This window comes from Dermacentor variabilis, unplaced genomic scaffold, assembly GCF_050947875.1.
Source record: "Dermacentor variabilis isolate Ectoservices unplaced genomic scaffold, ASM5094787v1 scaffold_12, whole genome shotgun sequence".
In the NCBI taxonomy this organism is placed as follows: domain Eukaryota; kingdom Metazoa; phylum Arthropoda; class Arachnida; order Ixodida; family Ixodidae; genus Dermacentor; species Dermacentor variabilis.
Window position 1 is genome coordinate 40,403,527 of NW_027460280.1, and position 16,468 is coordinate 40,419,994.

A 16,468-nucleotide genomic window follows, 5' to 3' on the forward strand; every position below is an offset into this window, starting at 1 on the left:
TTCATATACATCTCTTTTTTTTAGACCCACTAATTATGAGCATCTGCACCTGTCAATGCCACTAGTAATGCACTTTGCCCCAACTGTACGGTAACTACACAAGTGCTTCTTGGTGAACAAACCTATTGGACATACTTTCATCAGAAATTTAAAATATGCCTCAAACTACTTATGCACTAAACTTAAAAAAAAGCTTTGAAGCACCTGATTGTTCACTGAAAACGTGCAAGCTTGGTGAGGGAGCAGGAAAAACAAGCGCATAAAAGGCATGAAAAACAGGAAACAGTGCAAAATGATGGTGCCACAATGAACAAATAATTGCAGTATTATTTATTATGACTGGCAATACCTATTAGTGTAACTCAGTCCTTATACTGTACAGATGACATGCCAAGGTTGTTAACGCTTTATCTTTCATAAACACTGCCAAAAAGAAATCTAATCTCATACATACCCACGTGAAAACTCTGGGATCATGCACACTTCATAGTTCTTGTTTATAAAATAAGTATCCATGCATAAAATAACTTCAGCAATGTGCAAACCATTATTAGCTTGTATCTTCAATCAACTGCATAGTTCACTGCAGAGTCCAAGACCAAATTGCAATTTTATAACATGTGTATATACTTGTGAATAATACACATGACTTTGCATATTGTAACTCTCTGAGGTACTCTCTACTTCCATGGCCTATCCACTTTTACAACTTCATTTTTTGCTTCAAGAAGACAAAAAAAGTCACTATAACTAGGGTTAAAGCAACCTAGTTTCCAAAGTGATAGCAGAAATACCTTAGTTCATAAGTGCTAACATGCAACCCTTTCTGAAAAAAAAAAAAAAATTCAAGCAGGTTACACAAAGCAACATTACAAATGAGGAAATACAGAATCGCACTTCACGACAGCAACCCAATGTGCTTGGTAACAAGTGGCACTCATATCAGCTTTCATGTTACGGAATATCAGCTAGGCAAGGCATTACTTGCAAAACTATGCAGCCAATGTGAGCAGGCTCTCATGTCATCTCCTGTACACAGATTTTTGCCTCATTATGTTTGCAATGTTGAAGCTACCTACTTAAAAAAAAAAAAAGAGAGAGAGAGAGAGAGGGAGAGAGAGAGAGAGAGAGAGAGAGAGAGAGAGAGAGAGAGAGAGAGAGAGAGAGAGAGAGAGAGAGAGAGAGAGAGAGAGAGAGAGAGAGAGAGAGAGAAAACAGTCTCCTATAAAGCCGATTGTAATAAAAAGCTCATTACTTCATTAGATAGTCTTAGCTCAAATTTATGCTTGTGATACTTACTAATTTCTACATTGCACCTGAAAACGATGCTACAGTGGGCATGCTGTGCCTAAATTCTACTCTGGATGAGCACTTGTTTTTCTGTATTTTCCAGCCGAAGTATATTTTCCACATGCCCAAAGAAAATTGAAATGCCAACTAACATTCTGCATGACAGGTACTGCAATGCATAACAAATTACTTTTCTTATAGTTCTTTCTTGGCACTGCTCAAAATGTGGGCTCCCAAAAATGCACTGCACCTAACTGATCATTGGTGTACTGGTCAAGACAGGCTTAAAAAAAAGGAGGATGAATCAATACCTCTGCAAACAGAACTGTAACAAAACAGATGTTATTAGCAGCATAACAGTATAAAACATGAATATATGGGCAAAAACTGCAAGCAATCACAAATCTTAAGGCACATGAGTGGCTATTGTCCCATTATCTTCTGAACAGCAAGATTAATTCATGACACTGTGATTACAACCAGACACTGACAACAAATACAGCATCTTGTGACCTCAGTTTTCAACAAAGCAAAAAAAGTGCACAAAGGATACAATCACATATTAAATAAACATACTTATTCTAGAATCAACAAAAGAACTGCGACAGAGAAAGATGGGTCAGTTAAGGTTCAATATACAGTGTAAAAAAGTGCAAAGCTTCTCACTTACTAGGGGCCACTTACATGGAGCATTTTATCATTGGGCAAATTTACCCACGGTTAGAAAGTTTTGCATAACTGACAGTAAGCTGCTGCACAGGAAGTTGTCAGGTGACAATGTAAACAAGTTTCATGCAAGTGCCACTACATCAGCCGGCAACATACTGCATGGCAGCTTACTGATATGTGCGCAAAAGCTTTTTATCCAGTGGGGTAAAAAGCTTCACAGAAGCGGCCCCAGGTGCATAAATACAGGCACAAGCGAACAATGGCACGCAAATCTCTCGCAAGTGCACACATCACCTTATCCCCCTGTACACACACACTCAAGCACCACTTGTAGAAGCAACTGGGATGACACATGGCTCTCATCCAATTCAAACACACTGCTGCAAGTGTTCTCAATGGACAGCTCCGACTTGGGCCATGGTCGTGCACATTACATGACGAACATGGATGGAAGGGAAGAGACCATGAATGTAGGTCAGTCAGAGACGTTTCCAGCAGACACATGGCAAGAGTGTCACTACACCTGAGAAACAAAGTCCTCAGAAGCATTATCTTTCTTGTTTCTGTGCTTGCATCACCAGTCATATGACCTACACAGTAACCATCAGTTGCAGCCAAGCCTTTCACAGTTGGGGGCTAAATGGCAACGGCCACTTCATTGAGGATGTCTCTAAGCCGAGAAAGCAAAGCATCCAGACTGTCTGGGTCCCGGTCACTGCTAGGAAGACTACGATGAAGCAGCAGCAAGACATTCTTGTATTCCATCTCTTGAAATTGGGCACCATGCTCCACTATTAGATTTAATATGTCCTGCAAAAGAACATTAGGATACATATGAACCGATGAGGATGGAAAATTTTTTAAGGCTATGGTTAAAAAACTCCGGCAAATAAATCTATTGGCAAACCTGCACTAAACGGCAAATAACACACTATCAAGAAAAATGCAAGGACAGCACAACTTTCCTAAAATATGAAAGGGTTTTGAGCAGGTCAGAGTTGCAATGAGCCTAATCAACAAAATATGCCTAGGTGCACAAGAGTGCAAAGCAGGGGTATCTCCAATGTATCCTATAAAGCACAATTTGCTTGCTTTTAAAAGCCACTTGGAGTTCTGGCTAAGTTCACAATATTAATTCATGCACTAATAGCTTAAGAAAATTTCACTTAATGTTGCTGTCATTGCAAAATACCTGGCCGCATGATTTTTCAACCATACATGTTTTGGTTTAAGCATTTCATATCCTTAGTTTGAGTGAATATGACTGGCCAGACTTAGTATACATTTTCTGAAGTTTCTCAAGGTATACTAGTGGTGTCTAAAAAAACATCTTATTATCAAGTTATCGGACGATCCTATAGTCCTGTCATGCAACAAAAACTACGTGTAGGGTAATTACCCTGCGGTTTGCATCACTGTTTAGATGTCATTTTTGAAAAAGAAAAATATTGAATAATAATAATAATAATAATAAATGAATAGTACTTTCGTCACTTTATCATAAAGGGCCATAGCAGTGTCATCTTACGTGCAAGGATAAAGCCAGTGACTATGCTGCTGTACAAGTATGAGGCCTGGGAATGCAAGGCCTCCATTTATATTGCAGCGATGTGCCATAAATCTCAATTCAAGACACGGAGCATTTTTAGTGAGTGAAAATGCACTGGGTGCACCGGCATGAAACATACAATGATAAGTTTGCGGCAATTCCGAGGCTCTCATGCTCATCGTTTCTCCTAAAGAAATGCCACCTTGATGATAAAAAAGTGTTTACAGGCTTGAAACTAACTTGCATGGCGCACAGAAAATATCATTAAAGCAAACCATTTTCCAACACCATCTTTATTTTAGCTGCAACTGTAATATGCACATTTCAAGAAATAACATCTGGATGGGCTATGTACACTGCTCGTGAAAATGTGCCCGAAGGAGCACATGACTGCTTCATTAAGACAAAGCTAGCAAAAGATGTACTTGCGGTACACCTGTGAAGGATGCCACTTTAACTTAACTAAACGACAGGAAGGTGCGTGTTCAATTTACATATGTAAATAATTCCATGTACTAACTGAAGACATTATGAAAGAAAGTGCTATGAGAAAATCAGTAGAAGGCTGGAGGACTATTACATGCTGAAAGGCTAGAAAGCAGATAAACTGAAAATCAGTGTAAAACTGGACGCATCACGACATAAAAGTACATCAAACTGAAATCAAGTGGCATTTCAATGCACACATTTGAAGAATGCATAAAATGTATGTCTTCAGCTCACTTTTAGCTTAAAGCACTTTGTTTTATCATGTCTTCAATTAACACATGCCGCTCTTAAAGGATCACTGACATAAGATTTTGGATCTCATCTTTCTCTCTAGTAATAAGTAGCAAATGACCCACGGCATGGAACATTGTTTACTTCAGCGTGCAATGGGTAATTATTCAGAGCTTTTTTTTAAAGCGACTAGTGCCAGGTTAACACAAAACTAGTCTAATCTGTATTTTTCCAAATCCGCCATTAGCCATCAGTGGCAGTTCAAAATGGCTCATGCCATACCCATAAATGTGAGGCCCAAGCCATTTTGACGTATCATGGAGGGCTAATGGTGGATTTGTGATAAAGACAGATTAGAATAGTTTTACGTTATCCCGGCCAAGTCAAAGTTTCAATTTCAAAGTGCAACGAAAGGAGTGTGACTTATGAGATGTCTTGTAAACACAGCTGGTCACATGATCACACAAAACTGTGACGCTCATGCCAATGCACGAGCTTTGTGCTGCTAGTTTATCTTTTAGTTTTGCTCCATCTATGTACAGTACACGAGCTGCACAATGCCCTAGCCGTCTTTGTCATCCAGTGCTGACGATTTTATCAGAGGGGAGTCACCACCATACTAGACCTGGCCAATACCTTTCAGGCGTGTGCATAATCATATCAACCACCTTTCCCACGTGGCAACCCTGCTGGAATAGCTGCTTTTGACAGCTGCTGACAGGCAGCGACAAGTCTGCAAGCACTGCCTTAGCAGTAGCTAGCTTTCCCATAAATGAAGGCAAATTGGCACTTTTCTTCTCCTTAAAAACCCAGCAAGCAAGAGTGCTAATTGTTATACTGAATGATCCAAACCATGAAATATGATCTTCAACAATTCGCAGTAGTAAGCGCAAAATCATTTTTTGTATGCTTTTAAGAGAAAAATGCACAAGCACGACATGGACAGCATTTCGTCGCGAGCGACAGCTGAGGAAGATTGGCAGCACAGTCTGCGCAGTGCTGGCAGAGTGCCAGTCCGAGCAAGAGTGCAAGCAGCACATGTTGTTCTTGGTGCATGGTAGGCAAAACTGCAATGAAAACTTGCAACGTAACATAGTTGTTCTTTTGGTCACAAATGTTTACAAGACGCACCACGCTGATGTCGATGTCGCAAGGTATTACACACTACGGGGTGACTGCCCCCACATACTTCAAAATTGAAGTTAAATACGTTTGAAGCTACACTTGCCATCAATATTTTGTAGATGACGCGTGTTGACAGAAATATCATCATCATCATCATCATCATCATCATCATCATCATCATCATCATCCTGTCTTGTGTCCACTGCAGGACAAAGGCCTCTCCCTGCGATCTTCAATTACCCCTCTCCTGCATGAACAGATTCCAACTAGCGCCCGTGAATTTCCTAATTTCATCACTACACCTAGTCTTCTGTCATCCTCGACTGCATTTCCCTTCTCTTGGTACCCATTCTGTAACCCTACTGGTCCAACGGTTATCTAACCTGTGCATTACATGACCTGCCCAGCTCCATTTTTTTCTCTTGATGTCAATTAGAATACTGTATATATCCGTTTGCTCTCTGATCTAAACCGCTCTCTTTCTGTCTCTTAACGTTATGCCTAATATATCTCAAATTATTTCTGATTTGAAATTTGTGTCGATACTCCTTTAACGCTATTTTCGATAAACACTACATAAAACTCAGGCATGCAAGAAGCTGGCCTCTTTTCGCACAAATGCGTTCCTTATGCCAAACAAGACCTGCCCTTTCATTAGTGCTGCGCAATGGTGTGGCAACTGAGAGCAGTACCTTACAGACACTATATAGAAGTACCATGCACAATAATCATGACTAGTTGAAGGACTCTGGCATACCCAAGAAGCCCAGCCCACATATTGTCTAGCACACACAAATCAATGTCTACCTGCTTCCTTCATACACATTACCTTGGTAACACAAATCATGCAAAGAATAAAGGAAATGAAAGGCTTGTTAAGGAAAGCAAGCTACCAAAGTAAACAATCTTGGTAGCTTATTTGACAACATAAGTCATTCGTTTGCTTAAGGGGACACTAAAGACCAACACTAGGTTAGCTTAGTCTGGTGAACTACACATACCGTATTTACTCGAATCTAACGGGCACTTTTTTTCAGATAAAATGGGTCCTAAAATTGCGTGCGCGTTAGAATCGAGTACGACCCTATATCTATGTTACCATATCACCATCAGCATTTCAAAATGGCTGCGTCAAACGCGCTTTGAGCCTAGCTGCCATAGCTTTCTCCATGTGCTGTAGTATGTGTGCTTAGGCAATACTTCCTTTGACTTAGGTTAGTCCACCGTCTGTCTTCCCGTTTTCTGTGCTTGCTCTATCAGCATGGAAGTGCCAACTGCAAAGACATGCCGAGTTCATCACGATGCCGCAATTAAAAGGAAAGCTATCCTATGTGCGGTGACGGACTGAAAGTGGGCCGCATCATGGGCATTCAGAGTTCCCGAAACTTGTGTGTGGGACTGGCGCAAACAGGAGAGGCATTCTGCACTGGAGGCTTCTACGTACGGCGTGGCCGCGCAGCCCCTATCTTGAAAGCAATCTGCGACGGAGACAAGAGTCTATGCATCTAGGCGCATGGCGCTGTGTTCTCATCGCTTCGGTCGCGTCGAAGTGAGAGGCCACACAAAGGTCAATTCCCTCACTCCTGCTACCACACTTCCTCACTCCAGCATTTAAAATTTCCGCGGTCATTGAGTGAGACGTGTTCATGTTAGCTTGTGTGCGCGTGACACGATGCTTGTTAATTTAGTTAGTAAGCGAATGTTTAAAAGTTTACACGGCTGATAAAACTACTATCCTTATTTTTCATATAGCTGTCTAATAATTTGCTATCATAATCGATGCTTCGCCTTTTGGGCGAAACTGGGACTTTTTTTTATTTACCGCAACTTTAGTGCATTGGGAATAAATCTTTCTTTTTTTTTCAAATGAGAAAAAGTTGTATTTCTGTATGAAAGAATGAGGTGCGCGGTACTGTAAAGGACTTCTCTTTTTTTAGGTCACGGCAAACGGGTGCGTGTTACGATCGAGGATGCGTTAGACTTGAGTAAATACGGTATATTTCAAAACTTGAATTGCATTTATTTGCTGGAAAATGACTACTAATTACTGGCAAAGTAAAAGACAGTCTTCCTTTTCGAACTTCGTGCCTGAAGAACAGAAACACTACATACATTACAGTAATGTCATCGATTTCAAAGATGTTTAGCCTTTGGCTTCTTTAAAACGAAATATAATTCTTGTTTATCAATGTTCTCTAAATCTCATATGCCACTAGAAGCCAGTCTTTAATTTCTGTGTCTTTTTTGGCTTATTAAGACTGAATTCACAGCAAGATTGATGTTTCTGGTACAGTGAAACCTTGTTAAATCAATCCATGTTAATTTTGGGAAATCGGACAATGGTCCTGGCAGGTGGATGCATTATTTATTGCATCAAACTCTAGTTAATTCAGACGTAATTGGTCTCACAGCGGTTAATTTGGACAACTCTCAGAGCGGCAAGCACATGGGCCATAAACGTAGACGCAAATGAGCAACAGCGGAGCTAGAATACAATCGAAATGAAGCGGCGGAGTCCGCATCGCTATAGTCATCAGCAGAAACTATATGGGAACAAGAACGCCAGAACATTTAGTACCTATTTGTGTCTTTATAGCGCTTATTCTTGCATTTACCTCCGCGCATGACACAGTGTTGTATGCATGGCCTTTACAATTGCGTAGTCACCATACTCAATGATCGCGTCGACAGCGACCACGGTTTCGTCTGCAGTGGTTGTGGCAAACAGTAGTTTTGTTTTGTCTCAGTGCATGTGTTGGTCACGTGCATTCAGAAATGCATGCTCGCCATCCATTATTGCGTTCACAGCAACCATGGTTTCGTATGTAGCGGTTGCAGCGAACAGTATTTTTGTTTCGACTCGGTACTATGTACTCGCAATGCCATAAACACAGTGGAAGCTGCCGAAGATTAAGAGCGATTCTACCGCGGTACGCTCGCTGGCATCAAACCCGCCCACTACATCACCGTGGACAAGACGCTCTGTTGCCGGCCAGCTGACTAGTGAAAAAGTCATCAAGGTGTGCGTGTGATATTGAAAAGCATGTCTTGCCACGGCCAATCAGCAAAGGAAGTGTGATGCCTTAGCTCCTGCGAGCGCTAATCCATGTGAGATGAGAACTGCAGCTTCCGCACTGCTTTTGTACTAAATAGAAACAGGATTTGTTGATTAATTTGGTAAGCAAATGCATGCTGATTAAGTAAGTACTTGTTTATTCTTTTTTGTGCCCTCAATAATTCGACATTCGGTTAATACAGACATTTTTTCTGGTCCAGTGAAATCCGAATTAAAGAGCTTTTACTGTATTCCAACAGAGTAATTTACCAGTTTAGTGCAACTTAACATTCCTCTTTAGTGAGCCTTTAAGACTCGTGAAATATAAGAAATCCATTCAACTAACCTCAGGAGTGTAGTAAAAAAGTTCAAAGTATTGCCTTGCATAATCCAGAGCCACTTCACGGTTCATTGTGATACTTGTCAAGGTTTGCTGCATTGCAAAGATGTTCCTGCAACTGGATACAATACATATCATGAGAACCTTCTACATGATTAATTTCTGCAGAAGTCACGCTAAAACAAAAACAAAACGTGCATTACGCCATTGCTTGCGCACACACACCAATTACCACACAGGCAAAAGCGTGACATGTGATATAATAACCAACAAATGTCTTTCAACAAGCAATAAATAATTATTTTAACGTAATACGCCACGGAGAATATATAGCACTATAGCAGATGAAACTATTGGTCTTGTCCTGTATATAAGGATAATAAATATGATGCAGTGTAATTCAATAAAACATGCACACAAATAATTGTTAACTCTGGCATGAAACAAACTCCACAAAAGCAATGCCAGAAGACATCGCCGGCCTTGTACAGGTATAGTAGCTTTGTTACAAATACAACCACTGTCACACTGTCATGGGTCCAGTGAAAACATAAATGATAAACCCATATTCACTACTAACCACTAACAACCCATATTCAACAACGCAATGAAGTGAAAATCTCATGGGCCTTACACTTTTTTGATGCCATTCTCGTTGACCTTCTGAATGCTGGATGTGCTGTTGATCAAAATGGAGGCAATGAGGTGCCCTAGCCCTTCAAATATGTACCTGCGGTGGATACAAAATAGTCAGCTCGGCACAAGCTAAAACCTACTATGTAAGCTTGCACTTTAGCTCCTTCCTAACTCCCCAACATTGTGAGCTGTGACTGGCTGTATTTCATTCGAGCAGGTCCTAATAGACACATTGCATGCAGCTCTTTGGTACACAGGTACAAAAACAGTGGTAACTCTGCTGCTGTGGTTTTTCCAGTGTCTGTGGTATTCTTGGTTGGCCATTTTCAAGGATATTTTTAGTCTTGCATGACATCATATGCAACATGACCCCTCATTGGATCGATAAGCATCCTCCTGTCTACTGGCTTATCTAATGAATGCCCATAGAAAACTAAACTCAAATGTTACCAACACAGAATAACGCCCAAGTTTTGACAAGTCACAAAGAAGACACAAGCAGTTCAATCAATGTTAAGTGCAGCTACATGAACAAGAGACTGCAATATGTATATGTAGCGCGCTCACTACATTAAAAAAAAAAATAACCTTAATGGTTGAAAACAAATTTTCTGGCAGAGAATTTTTTGCTGCGGCATTCACCCTGTTGCATTCATCCTGGAACACACAGCTAAAGATAAAATGAAACTAGTTGTTTTGCTGCAGGCACAGACCCAGCTTTTTCTGAGGATCAATTCAGCTTTGTATAAATCCCTCAGTCATTTGTTTACCGCCGTCAGGAACAACCATGTAGTCCGAGTGCTGGCACATGCATATATACATATATATAAAAAAAAATCCCTAGCGAGTGATCTAGGGATGACTGAGGGTTTTTAAGAAGTATCCTATGTGTGTGATGGATGTTACCAGAGAATGACTTAGCGTGCTCCTCCAGAATCATGTAGCATAATGTAGCTGCATGCTACGATGCAATATGTACTGCGCTCTGTGCTCCTGCCAGTACGAGTATGACTTTTCCTGTAAATAAGTTTGCCCTACTCATGTGAATAAACCCCCCATTCTATTCCTCCAACCTCCTGACCTCGTAGTCGTCAACAAGTTAGCAACTCTCATCGTGAAAGTTCAGACGAACCCATGGGCCAGCTTAGCCTCCAGGTGACGCCCCAGTAGTGTAGGCCAGCTAGCCGTTTCGAGACGCACCGGTGGCGTAAGCTTGAGCGCAACTCTCAGTGTGATGCCAGGCTCCCGAGACCATGACTTCCAAACTTTACCCTCCATTTATAAACAATTATGTTAAAACCCAATATACTATATTGATTAAAAAAAATCTAAGGACACCTAAGCACTTCTTATGAGTTGTGGATTCAAAAGCATTAATGTCCAATTGAACGCTGCTGAACGGTTAGAGTTCTGTGCTGCGAGTAATGTATCTGCAGTATGTGCTGCCCGAGCCAGCAAGCAGCAGCAGTCTGCGGTGCCAATGCCGCATGCCACTGTCGTCCTGTGCAACGAGAGACCGAGCAGGTAGCAGCGGTCACCAAGGCCGGCAGGCGCGCTCGCAGTAGCTAAACCCAGTGCGGGTCAGAGGGTGAAGTGGCATTGCGTGCGATGCCCTCTTCCCTGCCGCAATACCTGGCGTGCTACAGCTGTAGCAGGTGTTCCCTTTTGCCCGCTCTGCTTCGTTGAGGCATACCCGTGACATGGCATTGCAGCCAATGGGAATTTAGGTGCTGTTTTGCTGCTGCAGATGACACATGCCGGCTTTTTCCCTCAATGAGACATTTGACGTTTTTGCGTCAGAGTAAACACTTTTCGATTTGCTACAGAAAGGCACTCATACTGAAAATTGAATGCAGACTAGAATGAATAAATACCAGCGTAACAATATTAGAGATGCATCAAAATGCCAAAATATTGTTAGAAAGATAAAAGAAGAGAAAGGAAGAAGATTACGAGATGCTGGCTGCTGCGCGTTGTTGCTGGTCAGCCATCTTAAGACTCCTTTTATATATATTGTAAATACAGTCTGTCTATACTTCCAACATCACCATAACATATTGGTGGGAGGTGCTGGGTACCACGGCTGGAAATGGAGTTCCGCAGTGGATGTCGCATCACTGTCCTCACCATGAATGACGATGAGTGCGCGGGGATCAATGTCATTGCCGCCTCCAGCGTCACTGTCGCCAGCTACGTCACTGTCCCCTTCGGTAGTAGTAATAGTGCAACCCAAGGATCCCAGAACTTTCTACAGGACCGATGGCGCCGACGTTCAAGAGTGGATCAATTCAGCTTTGAATAAATCGAACTATGTACTATGTACTATGTACGAACTATGTACTATGTACGAACGCATGTGCTAGCTAATCTGTTGTTCTACCTAAGAGGCACACCAAAAGTGTGGTATGAAAATTACGAAGAGGAGCTAACCAGCTGGGACCAATGCAAAGAGAAGTTAACAGAGTTGTTTGGCAAACCACCTGGCCGTAAAATTGCCGCAATACAGGAAGTGGCCTCCCGTGCCCAATCCCCCACCGAGCCCTAAGTCTTGTACATCCAGGATGTGCTGGCAAAACCTGCTCTACAGTTGATGCTATCATCAAAGAGTGCTGACAATTGGAGTAGGCCAAAAGCCAATGCATCCTGCAACCATTCGCCAGACTTCCCAATACTGCCACAACGTCGTCATGTGAAAATCAGCCTGCACTGCAGCATGCGCCGCCATCAGATGACGTGGTGCAAATCGTTTGACTTGAACTGGACGCGATGGCGCCCGCAGCTTTCTGTTCACGTAGCCCTGATTCTACCCCTTTTTCAGTTCCCCTCGTACAAGCCATCGTTCGCCAGGAACTTGAAAACATTATTCTACATTCTGTTTGCGCTGTCGCCAACCCCAGAGCCAACAAATGCCCTTCTACTATTTTTGCATTACCCTGACGCTTCTTTCCGCGTCATCACAAACTGACTGAGTGGAGAACTGCGGACGACCAGCTGATATGTTTCACCTGTCACTGCATTGGTCATGTTGCCTGATACTGTCGTAACTTGTGGCCCTCACCACCTCGCATGCCGACCAACTTTAGCCGGTTTGATGGAACTACCTGCAATGTTTCGCCCACCACCGAGTCTAACAGTGCCGACAATTCTGCTAGGAACACTTGGTACAGTCGCTCACCATCGCCACGCATACACCAGTCTTGTTCACCGCAAACACGTCGCCCATCTTTCCGTTCGCCGCACCCTTTCGGAAACTAAGAAATGCAGCCCTTGGATGTGGTGCTGTGTTTTCTACTACTGCAGCAAATTCTGTCTGTGCCCACAAAGAAAAGTGTCATTGATGTTAAAATTGACGGCGTACCTGTCCACAGGTTCCTGATGATGAATATGTGCTTCGCCCCATCGTTGACGTGCTTTTGAACCGGAAAGTTGCTCTTCCGCATACACTGGTAATGGTTACTAATAACAGTATCGTTCTCCCACTTCTGAATTTCAGCCTATGCCCTCAAGTGCTTCTGGCCGGCATGTTCTTGGCCAGCATTTCTACTACTTCCAAATTTGACATTGAGAGTCTGGATGCTAAGAGTGGTTTCTTAGCGCCAATTGCAGCTCACAGCTCTGGTTCCTTAACGGATGACTTTGTGAAGATGATTGCACCTGACCTCAACTCTGCACAGGCCACGGACATACGTCTCCTGCTTGAATCATACAGTGACATCTTTGATTTCGGTGACAGGCCTTTAGGCCAAACATCTGTTGTTCACCACCATATAAACACTGCAGACACGAATACTATTTGTCGGTGTTCCTATCATCTATCGCATGCTGAACGTAGAGTCATCCAATTAGAAGTGGGCAAAATGCTTCACAAGGGGGTCATCGAACCATCAGCCAGCCCTTGAGCTTCGCCTGTTGTCCTTGTAAAATAAAAAAGACAGTACCTGGCACTTTTGCGTCGATTACCACCATTTAAATACCGGATGGCTTATATAAGTTCAAAGTCATGCCCTTTGGCCTATGCAATGCTCCTGTGACATTTGAACGTATGATGGACTCTTCTGTGAGGCAACAAATGGACCACCTGTCTTTGTTACCTTGACGACATTATTGTCTTTTCTCCCATGTTCGGAAGCCACTTTACCTGACTTGCTGCAATTCCAGCGGTCTTCCGAAAAGCCGGCCTCCAACTGAACTCCACGAAATGTGAATTTGGGTGGCATCAAATTACCGTGTTGGGACATCTCGTTGATGCATCCGGTGTACAACCAGACCCGGAAAAAGTTCGTGCTGTTCGCAGTTTCCCTGTGCCACATTTTGCTTTTGACGTGCGCTGCTTCATCGGCCTGTGGTCTTACTTTTGCCATTTCGTCAAAAACTTCGCCGATGTTGCTCGGCCTTTGACAGATTTTCTAAAGAAGAACTCGCCATTCTCATGGGGCCTGGAGCAGGCTCATGTGTTTGCCGCTCTCACCGGGTTTCTGACCACCACTCTCATACTTGCCCACTTTGATGCATCTGCACCAACCGAAGTCCACACTGACGTAAGCTGCCATGGCATCGGCACTGTTCCCCCGCCCAACAGCATAATGGTACCAAGTGCATGATAGCTTACGTCAGCCGCCTGCTCTCACCTCCCGAGAGAAATTATGCCATCACCGAGCGGGAGTGCTTGGCTTTTTTTGGGCTGTCGCCAAGTTCCGGCCATAGCTGTATGGCCGTACGCATAGAGTTTCTCACTATAACACCTAGAGGGAAATCTGGCACTAGCGTCTATAGGAGTTTCCTAAGGGGCACTGTGCCGTCATGGAAATAACGGTATATGTATCTGCAAGGCTTGTGTTGTAAGAGGCTTCATCTAAAACATAGATATGGCCGCACAAATAACATGCTCTTAAAGTAAAATCTTCATAAAGTGTTTCCATTAACGCATATTACATCTTCCAGTGAAGTTTACTCACCTACAATGCATAACCATGCGAAGAAAAACAAGAACAGATGACAAACTGTTCCAAAGCGAGCATGAATCTTGTCATCTGTCCTCCAACCTTAGCGGTCTGCTGATACTTTTTATGTTTCATATAATTGTACATGCAATAACAAGTTCTCATAGTTAAACAAAACATGTTTTTATGTAATAATAAAGCTAAAACAGCTTTTTGCATGCTGTTTTAGTAGAAAATTAATCATTGTGACAGACGGAACGGTGCTTGTCTGGCTCTCCAAGAAGGTCTCTACCACTCTGTGCGTCGTTACGTCGCAACTTGCGAATTGTGTCAGCGCCGGAAGATACCTCCCCTGCCTCCTGTCGGATGACTCCATCCAGTTGAAGTTCCCTCTGAACCTTTCTTTCGCGTAGGCCTTGGCCTGCTTGGCCCTTTGCGACGACAACTAGAGGGAATAAGTGGATGGCCGTCGCTACTGATTATGCGACACGCTACGCGATAACAAAGGCGCTGCCAACTAGTTACGCAACTGATGTTGCCGATTTCCTCCTCCACGACGTCGTTCTCCACCACAGTGCACCTCGACAGTTATTTATAGACCGCGGCTGCTCGTTCTAGTCTCGACTAGTTGACGACCTCCTCTGCTCTTGTGCCACTGAGCACAAGCTGCCCACTGCCTACCAGCCACAAACGAACGGTCTTGCGGAATGTCTCAAGTGAACACTCACAGAGATGCTGTCGATGCACGTCTCCAACGATCACCGCGACTGGGACGCCACGCTGGCTTACGTGACATTCGCATATAACTCGTCTCAACGTGACACCGCAGCATGTTCACCCTGTTATCTTTTGTATGGTCGCGACCCCACATTACCGTTTGACACCATCCTACCTTCTGTGCCACGTGTTGCAACTGAGTATGCTCGTGAAGTCATCAAACGCGCTCACATGGCACGTCAAGTCGCCCAATCTCGGTTGATTAGCTTCGCAGCATATACAAAAAGAGCGTTATGACCAGTGCCATCGCAATGTTAAGTTCGCCCCAGGTGCTTGGGTGCTCCTTTAGTCACCATGTCGTCGGGCCGGCCTCTCCCAGAAGCTTCTCTCTTGCTAAACAGGGCCTTATGAAGTCCTATGGCAAGTTAACGTCGTCAATTACGAGATCTCGCCGTTACAGTTTGATCCATCCTCAAGTCCGACGCCTGCTGACATTGTGCACGTTTCGCGGCTGACGCCATACTTCACTCACAGTTCTTCACCTAACATATGCCGCGATGGCGCTTCAGCACCCAGGGGTCCAATTACGGAAGGATAAAAGAAGATAAAGGAAGAAGATTGTGAGACGCTCGCTGCTCCGTGTTGTTGCTGGTCAGCCATCATAATCACACTGACTCTGCTTGTATACATATTGTAAATACAGTCTGTCTATACTCCCAACATCCCCTTAACAATACATTCAAATAATCATGCGGGTTGGAAAAATCAGGCATTCAAAGGGTCAGTCGGCAACTATAGTGATAAAACAATTTCCCTGACAGCCATAATAAACAACAATACCAAGCATTATGACTAAACACGAGAGAAACAACATAATATGAATCAGTATGTACAGTAGTGCATTTATTCAGAAAGAGTTGGGGGTTGTTGGGGTAGGGAGAGGATGGGAAAAGGAGAATACTTATTAAAAGAGGATGGAAAGCCCATAGAACTGGACAGATTCGTAGGTGTCGTACATGGTGTGTGTTTGTGGTTTTAGAGGAAGGTTGGGCCAGCCGGTCAGTGCGAAGCAACCCAAGGAATTTTAGTTGAACGGTGACCTGAGTGGCCTAGTACAGTCGAACCTCGATATAACGAAGTCCAATTTGCAGCCGAAAATTTCGTTAAATCGAGGTTCGCATGTTTCAGCAGTCCAAATAAAGGTGCAGGTTCTTGGAACACTCCTGGCGTATGGCACCTTGTAGATAGCAAAATTACAAAGATAACCAATAAACCCCGGAACTAACAACACAACCAAGAGCGTGATGCCTGATAGCCAGCGGGTACGAAAGCATTTTTCTCCATTACGCGTACGGTGAAGAGCAGGTCTGCAGCAAGCGCCGCGCCTAGTGCTCATAGCTGCCACTAGATGTGGCCATCAGTGCCAT

General features: G+C 43.3%; 1 protein-coding gene across 2 annotated transcripts in view; it reads right to left on the reverse strand.

Annotated features, from left to right (window-relative positions):
* Window positions 1-307: 307 nt before the first annotated feature.
* Sec8 (exocyst complex component secretory 8) overlaps window positions 308-16,468 on the reverse strand; it is a 130,844-nt gene continuing 114,683 nt past the window's right edge. For both annotated transcript variants that reach the window (XM_075676611.1, XM_075676612.1), the window contains 3 exons: window positions 9,383-9,478; window positions 8,755-8,866; window positions 308-2,769 (listed from right to left, as the gene is read on the reverse strand). In XM_075676611.1, coding sequence (XP_075532726.1) covers window positions 2,596-2,769; window positions 8,755-8,866; window positions 9,383-9,478 — 382 coding nt within the window. In that variant the 3' untranslated portion in view covers window positions 308-2,595. The remainder of the gene's footprint in view (window positions 2,770-8,754; window positions 8,867-9,382; window positions 9,479-16,468) is intronic.